Source organism: Mustela nigripes, chromosome 13 (genome assembly GCF_022355385.1).
Source record: "Mustela nigripes isolate SB6536 chromosome 13, MUSNIG.SB6536, whole genome shotgun sequence".
In the NCBI taxonomy this organism is placed as follows: domain Eukaryota; kingdom Metazoa; phylum Chordata; class Mammalia; order Carnivora; family Mustelidae; genus Mustela; species Mustela nigripes.
Genome location: NC_081569.1, coordinates 54,762,680 through 54,779,940, shown reverse-complemented (window position 1 = coordinate 54,779,940; position 17,261 = coordinate 54,762,680). Strand labels below are relative to the sequence as shown.

The following is a 17,261-nucleotide window of genomic DNA, read 5'->3' as shown; positions in this document are numbered from 1 at the left end:
CATACATAAACGTCACCTTTCATAATGACTGCATAATCTTCTACTTTGTGGGTATACTATGGTATATTTACCATAGTATATTTATTTAATCAATCTCCTAATTACTGATATTCAATATGTTTTCTTTATTTTTAAGATTTTATTCATTTATTTTAGAGAGAGAGAGAGACAGCAAGCACAAGTGGGCAGAGGGAGAGGGAGAGAGAATCTCAGAGTCTGCACTGAGTGCGGAGTCCTACTGTGGGCTCAATCTTTTGCCCTGAGATCACCACCTAAGCTGAAACAGATGTTAAACTGACTGACCGACCCAGGCACCCCTCTATTTTTAATACTATAAACATCACAAAGAACGTTATAATATATACATCTCTGTATTATTGTCTAATTATTTCCTTAAGATAAATTCCTGGAGGTGGGAATGCTTAGAATGTATGCATATTAAAGATTTACTGCGTAGTCCCACATTGCCCTCTGGAAAACTTGTACTTACTTCTCCTGAAACTGAGCATGAGACTGCTCCTTTCCCCTTCTTCTTGCCAATATTGGTATCTATCTTCAAGAGGTTTTCTTTTCTTTTTATTTTTTTGAAAACTTTGCTAACCTGAAAATTAAGAAATGACATTACATGGTTGTTTTATTTCATTTATTCATTAACGGGGCTAAATATTTAGTCTCTTTAAATATACAGTCTTCTTAAATATATAGTCTTTTAAAAATATTCATCTAAGTCAAACAATACAGATGTACATGAAGTGAAAAGTAGAAGTCCCATCTCTTTTTCTCATTTTAACAGTTTAGCATATAACTTCGTAAAACCTTTAATATCTACTTACATACTTGTGCATATATGTTTAATTTTCTTTCAGTACAAATGGAAACATCTGCAACTTGCTTTTTATGCTGAAAATATGTCTTAAAGAATTTTTCATTTTTCTTTAACTGTTACACAGTATTTCAGTGGAGGCACCATAATTTATCCTGTTCTGCTGATGAAATATAGATAGATAGGTAGATATAGATATAGATATAGGTATCTCCTACTATAATTCCAGGAGTCTTCTAGAAATGAATAATACAAAGTCCCTGCCTGGATGAGATTTCTATTTTGCAAATAATGCTGCAGTGGACATTCTTGTTCATTTTTACACATATATGAGACAAAATATTAATGTAAGGTAAGGATATGGGAATTTAAAATTTTGACAAATAAACATAATAGGCCACCAATAAATGCTAGTTGAATAGAGGATAAAGATTGCTCTCTAAAGCTAAATTACAAAATTAATAATAAACAGATGTTTTATTTGGTGTGCAAAGTGATTACTGTTTTAAAAATTAGTTTCCAGGGACGCCTGGGTGGCTCAGTTGGTTAAGCAGCTGCCTTCGGCTCAGGTCATGAGCCCAGTGTCCTGGGATCGAGTCCCACATCGGGCTCCTTGCTCCGCAGGGAGCCTGCTTCTCCCTCTGACTCTGCCTGCCACTCTGCCTGTGCTCGCTCTTGCTCTCTCTCTCTGACAAATAAATAAATAAAAATCTTAAAAAATAATAATAAAATAAAAATAAAAATTAGTTTCCAAAATTTAAAAAAAAAGTAGTTTACTGGGGTGCCTGGGTGGCTCAGTCATTTAAGCATCTGCCTTCAGCTCAGATCATGATCTTAGGGTCCTGGGATGAGCCCCATAATGGGCTCTGCGTTCAGGGGAGAGTCTGCTTCTCTCTTTGCCCCTCCCCCACTAGTACAGGCACACACTCCCTCTCTCCAATAAATAAATAAAATCTTTTTTTTTTTTTTAAAGGAGTTAACTAAAATGATGATTTCTGTCATCTTGGAACATCAGAAGGTCTGGTAAAAGTGGGTACACATTTGTACAGGGCAACTGGAGCCAAGTGATGAGTGTGTAATGGTTTGCCAGTCTTCACCATCCTATATTATCTTATACTAGGCCACTTTACTCATTTATACTACCTGCTGGCTCCTATAGTTTTTGAATGTGATATTATCCATTATGAAGAAAAAAGATATATAAAAGAGACTGAATGACTCTCAGGCCTTCAATATTTAATAGTGATTTCATACAATATATTGATTCACATAATACAACAAGTTGTGTCTTTTGGAAAAAGGGGTGGTTGGCTTGGAAGCATAGAAAAAAGGTGATTCAGGAGGTGAGTGATAGCATTGTCCTTCCAAACATATCTTGGAAATAGCATATTTTTGCCAAAAAAACAGCTGACCATTTCAATGGCAGGTATAGTATAGAGGTTAAGAGCATAGACTTCAGAGCTAGACTGCCTGGGTTGGAATTCTGGTTCTTCCACTCACTATCTGCTGGACTTTGGGCATGCTGTGGACTGAGGTTGAGGACCTAAACCTAAGTGATGGTATTTAGATAGTGGCCTGCCGGAGGTAATTAGGTCATGACATCAGACCCTCCTGAATGGGATTAGTACTTACAAGAGAAGACTCTCTCCACCCTGTAAGGATGTAGTAGTCTGCAAACCAGGAAGAGAGCTCTCCCCAGAACCTGATATGCTGGCATTCTGAGCTTGGACTTCCCAGCCTTCAGAATCCCAAGAAATAAATGTCTGTTGTTTGAGCCACTGGGTTATGGTATTTTTTTAAAAGGAAGCCTAAACTGACTAACATAGGCAGGTTATTTAAAAGCTTTCTACTGAGTTTCCTCATCTGTAAAAGGAATAACGATGTATCCTACTTCATTTGTTTGGTGCGATATTTAAATGAATCACTCTACCTAAAACACTTAGAAGAGTGTCTGGTCCATGTAAGTTGCCATTATTAACACAGATGGATCAGATACTCATATAATGATAGCCCTAAATTTATGTTGCAGATAATTACTTAATTCCTTTTTTTCCTAAATTCTTACCAAGCAAACTTCCAATGGCTTCCTACAAATTGCATGACTACAGGGGGATGTACAGGCTTTAGATATAAATCCTCTCAAGGTCTCTGAGATAACTACCTGTAGAATTTCTGATTTGGTTATCTGGGTCTTTATCAATCAGTGCATCACTGCCATATGCTGCCAAGGAAGCAGAATTCAATGACAGCTTGCAACTTTTTATTACCAGCAACAGTGTTTGGGTAAGGAGAATTTCTCTCAAGTAAACTGTCAAGGGATTGAAATTATTTTGAGTTTGATTTTCTAGTCACCTATTTTGTTGGCTCTACAAATTAATCCATAGTCTTTCATACGTTAAGAGTTTGAGACTACAGAAGTGAGCTCACAATGCCTTTAAAATGTGAATCATGGGAAAGTCGTTTTAGTATATTATAAAAGGAATTAGTTTATACTGATACAGAATCTATTAACTTGTTGACATTGACTAGGCTGCAATAACTTTTACACTATCCATATAGAACACTATGCATCTAAAGGCTTGCTAAGCCAACCTTTCTTGAAATTTGAGCAAACTACTTATAGGCAAGTGGATATTACTAATTAAATATACGTTTTCCCTATTAGCTTATGAGTCCTCTTAAAAACACTTGTCAGGATTCAGTATTAGTTTGCTACTACGTTTACAATGAATATATTTGTTTTGATGCAAATTAAAGCATTTCTTTAAAATACTCTTATTTATTATTTAGATTTTTACAAATTCAGATTGACCCTTCTTCAAATACTATTCTAAGAGTGAACCCTTCTTTCTTTTTTTTTTTTTTTTTAAGATTTTATTTATTTATTTGACAGAGAGAAATCACAAGTAGATGGAGAGACAGGCAGAGAGAGAGAGAGAGAGAGGGAAACAGGCTCCCTGCCGAGCAGAGAGCCCGATGCGGGACTCGATCCCAGGACCCTGAGATCATGACCTGAGCCGAAGGCAGCGGCTTAACCCACTGAGCCACCCAGGCACCCCTGAACCCTTCTTTCTACATTTCCTACTCCAACAGGACACAATATGAAACACGTAGTATAAACATTCCTGTTCCACATCATGTGATGCTGTGAAAGTCATTTGGATCAGTGTGGCAACTATGGAGGTGACCCACTCAGATATTCCTTCAAAAACACCTGCCGTAGGAAACACAGATGACTGACATCTTTCAACTGCCACACTTTTGGATCCACTGTGGAGTTCATAGCATACCATGCCTCCCCAGGCTGCTCCCAGACTATGACTGAACACAAAAGGGATACTAACTGGCTTTTCTGGTCTGCAATGCCTCTGCTAGCAGTGCTAAGTCTACAAGCACAGAATCCCATCTAGCACAGCTTTCATAAAAAATACCCAGAATTATGTAATTCTCATGTAGAGAATGAAGTACAGGAGTGGGTCCATGCCCATGAAATCATATTGTTGTATCATATGCAGTATTGTTTATAAGAAACTGTCCTCATAGAGTACTGGAAAGGCCTACTGAAGTAACAGCTAAATCAGCAGCTCAAAGACAATACTCAACAATGAGGGTGTACCATCCCTCAGGATATAGTATCGACACTAAATCAAAGATCTCTATATGGCACTGTGTTTCCAATAGGAAAAATATATGGATCTGGGAACCAAGGGATGAAAGCAAGAATGGTCTCCTTTATAAACACTCCCAATGACCCATGGGGGAACATTGTGTTTCTCCTCCCACAACTCTGAGTGACCAGAGTTAGAAGTCCCAGTCTTCAAAGTTTTTTTTCTTGCCAGGGGGCAGGACAGTGATCTATTGAAATATAAGATATTTAGTAGTAGGTCACTTGTAACCTTTTGCACCCAGGGGCCAGCATCCAAGGATAATTGACTCTTATTAGCCAGAAGAGATGGGGCTGCTTTCATACAGGAGAGACAAGGAAGAATACATGTGGAGCCTGGATGATCTACTTGGGTGCCTCTTGGTATCCCCTTGCCCAGTGGTAACTGTGAATGGACACATGCAACAACCGCAGACTAAGAAGGGTGTGAGACTACAGTCTACTACAACCCCTTAGGAATGAATGTTTAGGTCATTATCACCTTCCTTCCTCAATTCCCTTTCTCTGATAATAAGAATATCTTCTTTATCCCAGGTACAGAAAGGAGACCTTCTACAGGGGAATTTTAATTCCCCCCTTTTAGGAATAAAAAGGAGGGTCAGAGTGCCCTTCCTGCATCTACTATTTCTCGAGTGCCTTTAATGTAAAATAATCAGTATGTTGAAGTAGCATATTTTGGGGTAACATGCTCTGATCTCCTCCTGTCTTGTTACCTTTGTTTGTAGGGTCTAATTGTTCCTGCTGCTCATTTCTGCCCATCTTTTAAATCCTGTCCTCATTCTAGTATTTACCCTGTTGGGTTCAACTCATGGGGTTCTTGCCTTATGCATTACCTAACTTGTTACTTCCAAAACACACCCTCTTGTATTGTGAATATCTGTTTAATGTGTTTGTCTTATCTCCCCAAATAGACTACAAACTCTATAAATACTTGCCTCCTTTGGTAAATATTCACAAATGCCTAATTTTAAAAATGCATCATTTTAGATGCTGAAACTGGTATGCAGATTGTCACAGCTGTAGTCATTCATACTAAGAGTACAGGAGTTAATGAGAACATTATAGTATAATTAACTGAATGATTATTATATTCTGGGCATCATTCTAAATTTTTTTACATATATTATTTAATTCATGACTTTGATATCATCCTTCATGGTTTTCTTTCTTTCACATCCCATATGTAATCCATCCAACTCAATTAACTCTATCTTGAAAATGGACCTGGACTCCTCCTATTTCTCACCAAATTCACTTCCAGGCTCCATCATTTCTCTTCTCATTACTGCATTAGCCTCCTAAGAGGTATATATCCTTAGAACAGCATAGCATAATCGTTTTAAAGTTTTAAGTTATACTTCTGTTCAAGACCCTGTGGTGGTCACTGACTTCACACAGAATAAAAGACAAAGTTCTTTGTGGCTTATATGACCCTATGTCATCTTCCTCCTCCCTTGATAACAAGAACCTCAGCTCCCATTACTGTCTGCCTTGTTTGTTCCCACAATGGCCAGCCTTGTTCTTCCACAAACACATAAAAGATCCAGGCCCTTGGCTCTAGCTTTTCCTCCTGCCTGGAGCACACCCCTAGTTATACACAGCTAACTGTCCTCTTTTAAGTTGGCTCAACTCTCACCTTCACAGTAAGTCCTATCTTGCCCTTTATCAACAACTAGCTCTTCCGCCTACTCTTGAATCCTCCCTACTTCCTGAATCCTCTTTTTTTTTTTTCATAGTACGTATTACTTTTTAATGTACTGTATAACATTTTTTAACCTGTATGTTGTCTGCTCTATTTACCCTATATAAACTCCAGGATAATGAGCCTTGTTTTATTTATGGATGTATCCTAAAGAGCCTCAGTCAGTGCCTGGTACATGAGAGACATTCAATAAATACTTAGCGAATGAATTTGGAAGCTAGATTTTCTTTCTCCAGGGCCAAAAAGGCTGTTCCCGAAGGAGCCTTCTCTGGCTTCTCAGCTTTTGTACTATGCAAAGGTCCAAACCCCACGGAACTTCAAGGTCAGGGGGCTAGTTCCATAGAAGGCTAGTTCCATAGAGGACATAGAAGGTCAAAACAAAAACAAAAAACCACTAAAGGGTGCAGTTAGTTTTTTGCAGGTGGCTGAGGAAGTAAAGGCAAACTTCCTCTCCCTCTGCACGTTCAAAGTGTTTCAATTTGCAACACAAGTGACTTTGAATATTCTCCTACCAAAACAAATCCACTCCCCTGGCCACCGCACTAGGGCCCAGCGACGCGGACCCTGCCCTTCCCCGAGCAGCTTCAATGCCCTCACTTAGGTGGTCAGGCCATGCCTAAATAGCAATCTTTTCTGGGCCAGGAGGTTCCTGTCACAGGGACAAGGCGCCGATATGGCGCGTCTTCTCCGGCCAGGCGTCCTGCAGGTAGCCCCAAGGGTCGCCGCGCTGGGCCGCTGACAGGCGGCGAGGCGAACACCCGCGCGAGGCCCCGGCGCGCGTCACGGCGGGCCGCGGCGGCGGCTAAGGCTACCGCTACCGCTACGGCTACGACGGCGACTCCCCGGCTCCCGCCCCCGCCCGCCGCACGCACGCGCACTGAGCCCAGCATGAGGGTCGCGGCTCTGATCAGGTAACGCGGCGCCGGAGTGGCCTTCCTCCTCCCCTGCCAGTCTGTCATCTTTTCCTGCTGATTGGTGGGAGCTGCAGCCGGCGCTTTCGGTTGCGCGGAAAAGAGAGTGTTTTTGTGGGAACCGCGTGCCGGGGCATCCAGCGGCTCCTCCCGGTCACAGGAAGAGGCGGAGTTTTCAGGCCATTGCTTGGTCCGGCGTGTCCCGCCGTCTGGGACTGGCGCTCGTCCTGTGTGCCTGTCCCCGCCTCTCTTTTTTTTTTCCTGGCCCTCAAACTTGGATGCACAGGGGGAACTTTAAAACCCACCCATGTCTGCAGTCTCCCGCCAGAACGCTGGTTTCACTACTGTGACACGGCCCAGGATTTCATTCTTAAAAAAGTGTGATGGGCCGTGACCTTTGAGAGCCACGGCTTCACTCAGTTCTCTACAAGAGTTCCTTCAGTCTTTCTGCTCGGTCCTTCGGGTCCGCCTTTCTCTCCGGAGGCTGTAAATAGCTCCAGGCCCCTCCCACTTAAGGCCACCCCTTCTCACCTGATTTGGACAAGGTGTGTTTTACCTTGGGCTCAAGTACAGGAAAAGGGTCTCTTTTCTCGGGGTTAAGGTGGAATTGTGTTAGTTTTATCCTAGATCTAATTGCTTTTGCTACAGACACCTTAAGTGCTTTTAGATTGACCTATGGTAACGTAGTCTATTCCAAAAGGAGTTTTAAATAAATAGTAACGCATTATATTTAGGTGTCTCAAGTAAGTCCTAAAATAACTAAAGACAGGTCAGTTTAAATGTTTCCAAATGCAATCTGTAAGCTGAAGCAAAAGCAAACTTAGTAACATTAAAAAGGGACTGTAAACTGCAGTACTTGAATATTTGATGAGGTTTGGACCTGTACAGAGTATCTGAAATACACAACAAACCATGTTTTCTTTTGTAAGCCCATTGAATATTTCATACACGTTTTTGTTCAATGTGCTAGTTAATTGATACTGGCTAAGAATAGTGACCTATTAAGAATTCTTGATGTAACATTTGAATCCCTTCTGTAGTGATTGGAATATTCCAATTTATTTTACTTAAGTGCCATTTTGGGGACTCTATAACGTCAAACTAATTACTGTTATTCAGTAAATATCTTCCGTAAAGTAAGTGATTAATCTCTGACCACTGTGGTCTTCATTTGATCAAATAGACAAGAATAAAAAGTAGTTCAGGAAATGAGTAATTCACATCATATGTGATTTGCCTAAAGTTTAGCTATTGAAGTAAGACACAGCAACTGAAGATTGAGATCTTGGAAGGAAGGATAGAAGATTGCTGTAATCCATTACAGTAAATATTCAGTAATGTGCATATATTACTCTATTATAAAAAAGGAAATTACTTAAAAATGGCAATGTTGGAAAATTCTTGCTAGATTGTAAGAAATATATATAAATGTATAAATGTTAGGAGAATGAATGCTGTAAGTATGAATATATAACAATTTTATATATGAATATGAATGCATACATAATACATACATTTATATGAATATACATTTGAATATATATGAATTTAAACTTAAATACAGTGGATCTATTTGTAATATATCTTGTGTGTGTGTGTATGTGTACTAAAATGAGAGATGGAATATGTTTGTTTGCTCTAAGGAGTAAGTGAAACCAAGATTCTCACAATATCTTTAGAACATAAAGAACATTGTTCTCCTTATACACAAAAGATTGAATTAGTCAGTTTTACAGTTTAATGACAGCTTGAGGACTAGCTAAACCATTCTCTAGTTTTATAATGAAGCATGTACCCAGGCACATTGAGTAACTGCTTAGTATACCAGAGTTGGGAACTAAAATTTCAATCTTTTATAGGACTTCTCACCTAACATATGCTTATGTACTTTGTAATATTCTGAATGTGAGTAAGTTACTCAGCATTCCTTAAACCTTTTGTTCTTAAAATCTTTGTTGGACACTAGTGTTCCATAGAACACAGTTTGAGAAATAACTGTTTTTTTGTTGTTTTTTGTTTGTTTGGTTTTTTGGATTTTGTTTTGTTTTGTTTTTTAGATTTTATTCATTTATTTGAGAGAGAGAGAGAGCAGGAGCAGGGGCAGAGGCAGAAACAGACTCTCAGCTGAGCAGGGAGCCTGATGCTCGGCTTGATCCCAATACCGTGGGATCATGACCTGAGTCAGAGGCAGGCAGATGCTTAACTGACTGAGCTACCCAGGTGCACCTGGGAAATACTGTTTTAAAACCATGTTTGAGATTTTAGCACATTTTCAAGTGAATTATAAAGCTGAGTTCTGTTGTAGATGATGCCCTTTAATCTTTAGTATTCTAAAGAATTATAATTGTGGTTGTATACCTGTTCATCTTTGATGTTCTAGATATTCTAAAGAATTAGCCAAATCTTTTTGTCTTGAGAAAATAGAGCAGTGAAGTTCAATAGGGAAAGTTGTGGAAGATATAATAATGGAATATCAGAGTCTGAGAAAAGGGAGAATAATGTATAATTTTACTGTGCCTCTCAAGGTCTCCCCATGAGAAGTTCTGGAACAGTAGTTAATGATTTGATATAGTAGAAGCAAATAAATGTTGGGAACTAAAATATAAGGCAAAAGGACTAGCTTCTAGGACGAACAGTCTCTTTTTAAAAGTTTCTTGGACTGTGAATATATCTATTTCCTGTAGATACACTTGCAGATTTTAGGCAAAAATTAGAAAGAAAGGGAAGGGGGAGTGGGAAGAGAGGCAATGATAAGAAAGGAAGAAATATGTATAGTGAGAAGCAATAGAGTTTAAACCAAAATAGAGGTTGCCATTCAACCTTGTTATAGATGAACTTGTCATAGAGGTTGCCATTGACATAAAGGTTGTCATTCAGCCTTGTTATAGATGAAACTACTTGTCTTGACTAAGTTATATGCCCCTGCTTTCAGTAGATATGGTCCTAGAATTTACAAGTTCTTTCAATCTGTTTATTAGCTCTAAGGCTCAAGCATACCCTGCCAGCATCTGGATAGTGTTGGCTAAAGTATTAATGGTACTGATGTTTAACTTCATCAGTGTATTTTAGCATTTTGTTTTCTATCTCTACAGAATGTGAACCCACCCAGTACATCAAACGTTGTCATTAGATTGGATCTCAAATCTTTAATTAGACCCTTTAGTTGGTGATGGTCGCAAATTGTTAGATTTCTGACAGGAGAACAGAATAGATCTTTTTTCTGTTTTTCCGTAGAGAATTTCATCTGAGGAATATATATAATAGCTCTTTAGCTAGATTGTAAAATGAAATCATTTTTAAAAAATTTTTGAAGCCCTTTGTATATAAAGGAAAGCCACTATTATAAACCAAGTTTACTGTATTTTGTTGAGAGTGATCTTTGATAATGGCACATAATTTCATAAGCCCTTATGAATAGTAGCCTTATACATTCAGATTCATTTGCTCAGTTTTCTTATGTGATGGAAATTACATGTGTTTTTTTTGTGTCTTAATTGTATAGCAGCCTCTCAAGTATTCAGAAAAGTTGAGTAAATATATTTTGATATCTAATGATTCTATGCTTAATAATGGTCAGTAACCTGATATTTATCTTTTTATTTCTTTTTTAGTGGTGGGAAGGATAGCTGTTATAATATGATGCAGTGCATTGCTGCTGGGCATCAGATTGTTGCTTTAGCAAATTTGAGACCAGCTGAAAACCAAGGTAAGTACCTTTAATAGGAAGTTTTCTAAAGGACTGGAACTCCAACTTCATAATTGCATTCTATTGTGTACAGCATGCAAAGACAAAAATAGAACTAATATATATTTAGCACCTAATTAGATGCTAGGTTCTATGCTAAATGTTTTTAATTACATGTCCTTGATCTTCATAAGAACTCCTAGAGAGCATTATTAGACAAGGATACTGAGACTCACAGTTTTATAAATTTGTCCAAGGTAGATAGCTAGAACAAACTTGCAGAGCTGAGACTTGAATCCCTGAATCTTCAGCATGTACTGTTGTTCCTCCATAAAACTCCCAAGTGTTTTAACCAACACACAGATAAATAAGATACAACCTCTAGGAGCTTGAGAAGTAAGACATATATTGATAAATGATCCATCTTAGATGTAAGCTAAACAGGTAAGACTTGAGAGAGGCATAAAGCAACACATTTCTGCTTTTTATTTGCCCGTGATAACAAGGACATCCACAGATAATTCACAGACCTCATTTTAGCTGTGTTTCTCAGTTTTCTTCCCCATGAAATTTCCTTTATCAGAAAGTTGGTTTTCCCTGTGTCCTTGTCGGTGTCCAAGTTTCCTCTATGGGCAAGGACATGAGTCTAATGGATTAAAAGGCCACCCTAATGATCTCATTTTAACTAATTACATCTGCAGTGAGCCCAGTTCCCAATGAGAACACAATTTGAACAAAGGATGTTAGGATTCAACCTTCAGTAATTTCTTTTATTTTTTGAGATCTGACTGACACAGCATTATATTAATTTTAGCTGTACAAGTTAATGATTTGGTGTTTGTATATATTGCAAAATGATTACCACAAGATTAGTTAACATCTATTGCCACATCTGGGTGGTTTTTTTTTTTTTCCCCCAATTAGAATTTAAATAAAAGAAAAATATACACCAATTTGTGTTTTATACTGTTCTATTATACCCATATAACTATAGATATTATCTGTTAAGTATAATAGGGAGAGATTAACATTTGTCTGACTTTATTTAAACTGCTTCTCCACATGGCTCTTCTAGTAAGATCTTTTTATCATCCCCTTTACTCAGCTTTTTTCAAGACCATGCTTTTGCTCTATTGTTATTTTAGGATGAATTAAATGAGTAGTATATGTGAAAACACTAATTAGAGTTCCTGGCATGAAGTAAGCATCCAGTAAATTTAGTTGAATCTGAATCTAGCGCTAAATATGTCCCTTTTTTCTTCCTTCCTTCCTTCCTCAAGGCTGCCAGTCTGTTGAATTTTTGTTTTTATATCATTTTACAGTTGTTGTCTATCTATTTTGTCTTTGGCTTTTATCCCCAAATAGATTGCTTTTAAGATTCTTGAGAGGAAGGTCATATCTTCTATGTTTCTTTTCTGTATCTTCTATGTTTTAATTGCACCTCAGCACTTGGGACAGCTCTGTGCCTCTGGTAGGCATTTACTCTTGTTACTGGTGGACAGATGAATAATGACCTAACTAGAATTAGGCCTGGAAGAGCAAGCAGGTATTTCAGTCAGATACTTGAAATTTCTTTCCTTCACATTTTAAGACCCAAGTAATGCTGAAAGTGATGTGGGAAGACAGAGGTTAGAAATATTTTATAGGAAGAGAAGATGGGTCTTATAGAGGGTCATGGGGAAACACATACTCTAGGATTTTGCACTAGGATTGCAATGATGAATAATAGCATTTTAGAAATGTGTGGAAAATGACCTTTTTTTCTGACTTTAAATGATAAAGAGAAAACTTTTTGACTAAGGGTGAGTGGAAACATCCTGGAACTTCTGTATTGTAAAAGAAGAAGCAGAATTTTGTTGTAGACTTATGTTCTATTATCAAAGGGAAGAAATTCCCTTACTCCTTGTAGCTAATCGGGTAAGTGGGTTTTTTAAGCTTTCTGTTTGGGAGGTCTTGATATTTAAAAGGCAGAAGTTTGTATCATATATAATACATACAGTGATATAATTTCCCTTCCTGGAGTTTTGATTTTGTCTTAAGCTTTTCTACTTGAATTATTATAGTGACTTTGTACTGAATCATTAATGTATAATCTTCCATGTCTCATGGTTCACTGGCAGGATGGGTAAAATGATAAACAAAGTATATCTCTAAATTATACCTCAGAATGGTGTGGAGACATTTACTTAGAATACTGTTAGTGAGAAAAAATTCAATAGTAAATGGAATTAAAATCTTATGAAGTAAAGGCTGGAAAATCAGCTGAAACTAAAGTAATTGTAGTGGAAGAGAATAGATGGTTGTGGGTTAGTAGATGGAAAGGGTTTAGCTAATCTTGATTTAAAGTCAGCAGGAAGTTGGTGGATTGTTGAATGTTTCATTGATTGACTTTTTCCCCTGTCCCCCAAACATGTTGCAAAAGAAATCTTAATGAGGAATAACTGGTAGAGAGGACTCCAGTATAAAACTTGTTAGAGTGAATTCATGGCACGGGGTTTTCAATGGGTAGTCTGAAAAGGAATTTATTCCCATCAATGGGGATAATGTGAACTTGTCTTAAAATTCACAAAACCATCTCTTTATGTAGTAGGAACTTTTGTGGCATGTTAATTGAGGTGCTTCAGGCAACAGGGGAGCCTTTTGGTTTTATCTGATCTCATAGCATTGTTGCAATGTAGGTTCCATTAATACAAGTTACATTGTGGTTAGGACTAAATGGAGCCTTAAAGGAAAATTGTTTTCTAGGTTTTTGAAGTCAGTAAAATGTTGTTGTTGTTCTTTTAAGATTTATTATTTATCAGAGAGAGAGTGAGACAGAGGTAAAGAGTGAGAGCACAAGCACATGAGCAGGGGCAGGGGTGGGGGGTTGGGAATTGGAAGAGGGAGAGAGAGAATCCCAAGTAGACTCCCCATTGAGCACTGAGCACTGAGTCAGACAGGGGGCTCAAGACTGAGACTGACAGGAGCTGAAATCAAGACTCAGATGCTTAACCCACTGAACCACCCAAGCACCCAAGTCAGTAAAATGTTGTAATTACTAGCTGACATCAGGAGGTTTCTTGCTCAGAAACTCAGAATTCTTTAAATATATAAATTCAGTTGTATCAATATACTTTAAAACTAATACATTTATAGATACAGTCTAAGTCTGAGATGGGATTAAGCTGAAAGGTTTTTAGGTGACTTTGGCTATATCTGTACTTCCTACTGTGGCCAGGAATAGACAGTTACATAATAATAATGCAAGTACATGGAAGCCAGTATGATGTGTGAGTTGGGTTCAGACCTGGTGGGCCAAAATGTGATGTCATGTGATGATGGTTTTGAACACAGAAGGGGCCCTTAAAATACAGTTTTTCATCCCTTTTTGTAGATTATCCTTCATGCTCACATTCACTAGATATTCTTGTCATATATACATACATACACCCATCTATACATATAGGTCAAACAAATTGTTTGTGACTTTTTTTTTACTTACTAACATAGTGTGAACATCTCCCATGTCATTAAGTATTATCCCATCACAGCATTCCCTAGGTATCGTCCTTGAAACACAGATACCTGATGCAATGTAGTCTTCTAAGACCATTTCAGAGACCATTCATACTCTCCCCTTATTGGAGTAGCTTAAAGCACATTAGCCTAGGAAGAATTCAGCAAAGATACCTACTTAACATGGTTCTCTCCATTTTTAATAAAGCTATTTGATTGTGGAATCCTTTTTGCATCCAGTATCTATTAATATCTCATGCGATTCCTACTCTATAGAACACGCTTTAGAAAATGCTCCTTCTTCATTTGCAGCAACATGGGTGGGTCTAGAGGGCATTGTGTTAAGTGAAATAAGTCAGACTAAGATAGACAAATATTATATGATTTCATTTATATGTGGAATTTAAACTGGACAAATGACCAAGCACAAGAAAACAGACTCTTAAATGTGGAAAACAGCTAGTGGTGGTTGGGGAAGTGGGTGGAGGGAATGGGTGAAATAGATGAATTAGGTTAAGAGATACAGATATATTTATCAGATCGGGTTGTAAAGCACAACATAGTGAATATAGTTAATAATATTGTAATAATGTTACATGGTGGCAGATGGTGACTGTGTTTATTGTGGTAAGCATTGAGCAATGTATAGAATTGTCGAATCCATATGTTGCACACCTGAAACTAATACAACATTGTATGTGAATTATACTTCAATAATAAATTAAAAAAAAAGAAAATGCTTTTCTTCAAAATTATATTAATGGTTACATAGTATTTCATTATGTGAATACACAATAATTTTAGTGTATTGTGAATAATGCTATGATGAATATTTGCAAATAATATTTTGTACATTCATGATTCTTTTTTCTAAAAAGTAAATGTATAAGATCAAAAAGTCTGATCCAATATATTTGTCAGTTTATTTGTATCATCAAAAAGTCTGATGTAAGTCATTTATTTTACCTGTATCAGTATTTGTGGACTCTTGTGACAACCATGATTGTGTTATTACTTAGCTTAAGTTATGTTTCTGTACTCATATTTAACTAACAATATTGAATTTCATTTTCTTTTCTAAGATAGACAGTTTTATTTAAAATATATTAAAAAACTTATGGCTCCACCTGAGATATGGTAACTTTTTATTATTTTTATTGGGATATATAGCATATAATTGGTATATATAACATACTAGTTTCAGGTACACAATGTAATAATTCAGTATTTGTTTAAACTACAAAGTGATTACCACAACACATCTGCTTACCATCCATCACCACACAGTTGACCACCTTCACCCATTTTGCCCATCCTCCTTCAATTTCTTTTCCCTCTGATAACCACAAATCTGTTCTCTTTATCTGTATGATTTTGGTTTTGTTTTTTGTTTTTTTCTTTTAAATTCCACACATGAGTGAAGTCATTTGATATTTTTCTTTCTCTATCTGACTTTATTCCACTTAGCATAATGCCCTTGTGTGTAGCAGTATATATGCCACATCTTCTATATCCGTTTGTCCACTGATAGAAACTTATATTATTTCTATATCCTGGCAATTGCAAATAGTGCTGCAGTGAACATGGGGGTGCATGTATCTTTTTGAAACATTTTTGTTTTCTTTGGATAAATACCCAGAGGTAATTGCTGGATCATATGGTAGTGGTAGTTTTAATTTTTTGAGTGATCTCCATACTGTTTTTCCATATTGGCTGTATCAGTTTACATTCCCACTGGTAGTGTAGAAGGATTCCCTTTTCTCCACATCCTCTGCAACGCTTGTCATTTTTTATCTTTTTGATAATTGCCATTCTAGCCAGTATTCAGTGGTCATTGTGGTTTTGATTTGTAATTCTCTCATAATTAGTGATGTTTAACATATTTTCATGTGCCATTTGGTCATCTCTATTCTTCCTTAGAAAAATGTCTGTTTAGATCCTCTGACCATTTTTATTTGGATTGTTTGGGTTGTTTTGTTTTGCTCTCAAGTTGTATACATTTTTTAATATATTTTGACTATTAACCTCTTACTGGGTATATGATTTGCAAATATTTTCTTCCATTCAGCAGGTTCCTTTTTCATTTTGTTGATAGTTTCTTTTGCTGGGTAGAATCTTTTTAGATTGGTTTGGTCCCTAAGTTTTGCTTTTGGAGTCAAATCCAAAAATTCAATGCCAAAACCAATGTCAGAGAACCTACCATCTGTGTTTTCTTGTAGAACTATTGTGGTTTCAGGTCTTTCATCTATTTTTAATTCTAATTTGTTCGAGTCTTTAATCTATTTTGAATTCTTTTTGTATATGATATATGTGGTTTCATTCTTTTGAAAGTGGCTGTGCAGCTTTCTCAGCACCATTTATTGAAGAGATTATCCCTTCCACAGTGTGTATTCTTGGCTCCTACTTTGTAGTAAAGTAATTTAACATATATTGTGGATTTATTTACGGGCTCACTATTCTTTTCCCCTTATCTATGTGTTTGTTTTTATGCCAATACCATATTGTTTTGGTTATTATAGCTTTGTAGAACAGTTTGAAGTCAAGGAGCTTGACACCTCCTTGTTTGCTCTTCTTTCTCCAGATTGGCCATTCAGGGTCTTTTTGTGGTTCCATGTAAGTTTTAAAATTATTTGGTCTAGTTCTGTGAAAATGTCATGGGAATTTTGATAGATATTGCATTGAATCTATAGATTGTTTTGGGTAGTATGGACATCTTAACAATGTTAATTTTTCCAACCCACAAGTATGGAATATCTTTGCATTTATTTGTGTCCTCTTCAGTTTCTTTCACCAATACTTTATAGTTTTCAGTATGCAGGACTTTTACCTCCTTGGTGAGATTCATTTCTAGTAGGTATTTTATTCTTTCTGATGCAATTGTAAATGGAATTACTTTCTTAATTTCTCTTTGGTGGTTTGTCATTAGTGTATAAAAATGTGACAGACTTCTGTATACTGATTTTGTATCCTGCAACTTTTCT

General features: G+C 37.0%; 1 protein-coding gene across 2 annotated transcripts in view; it reads left to right on the top strand.

Annotated features, from left to right (window-relative positions):
• The first annotated feature begins 6,900 nt into the window (after positions 1 to 6,900).
• DPH6 (diphthamine biosynthesis 6) overlaps positions 6,901 to 17,261 on the top strand; it is a 175,049-nt gene continuing 164,688 nt past the window's right edge. Inside the window, exons 1-2 of one of the 2 annotated variants that reach the window (XM_059371167.1) lie at positions 6,901 to 7,100; positions 10,712 to 10,806. In XM_059371167.1, the coding sequence (XP_059227150.1) occupies positions 7,078 to 7,100; positions 10,712 to 10,806 (118 nt within the window). In that variant the 5' untranslated portion in view covers positions 6,901 to 7,077. The remainder of the gene's footprint in view (positions 7,101 to 10,711; positions 10,807 to 17,261) is intronic. The other variant, XM_059371166.1, reaches the window with a different exon arrangement.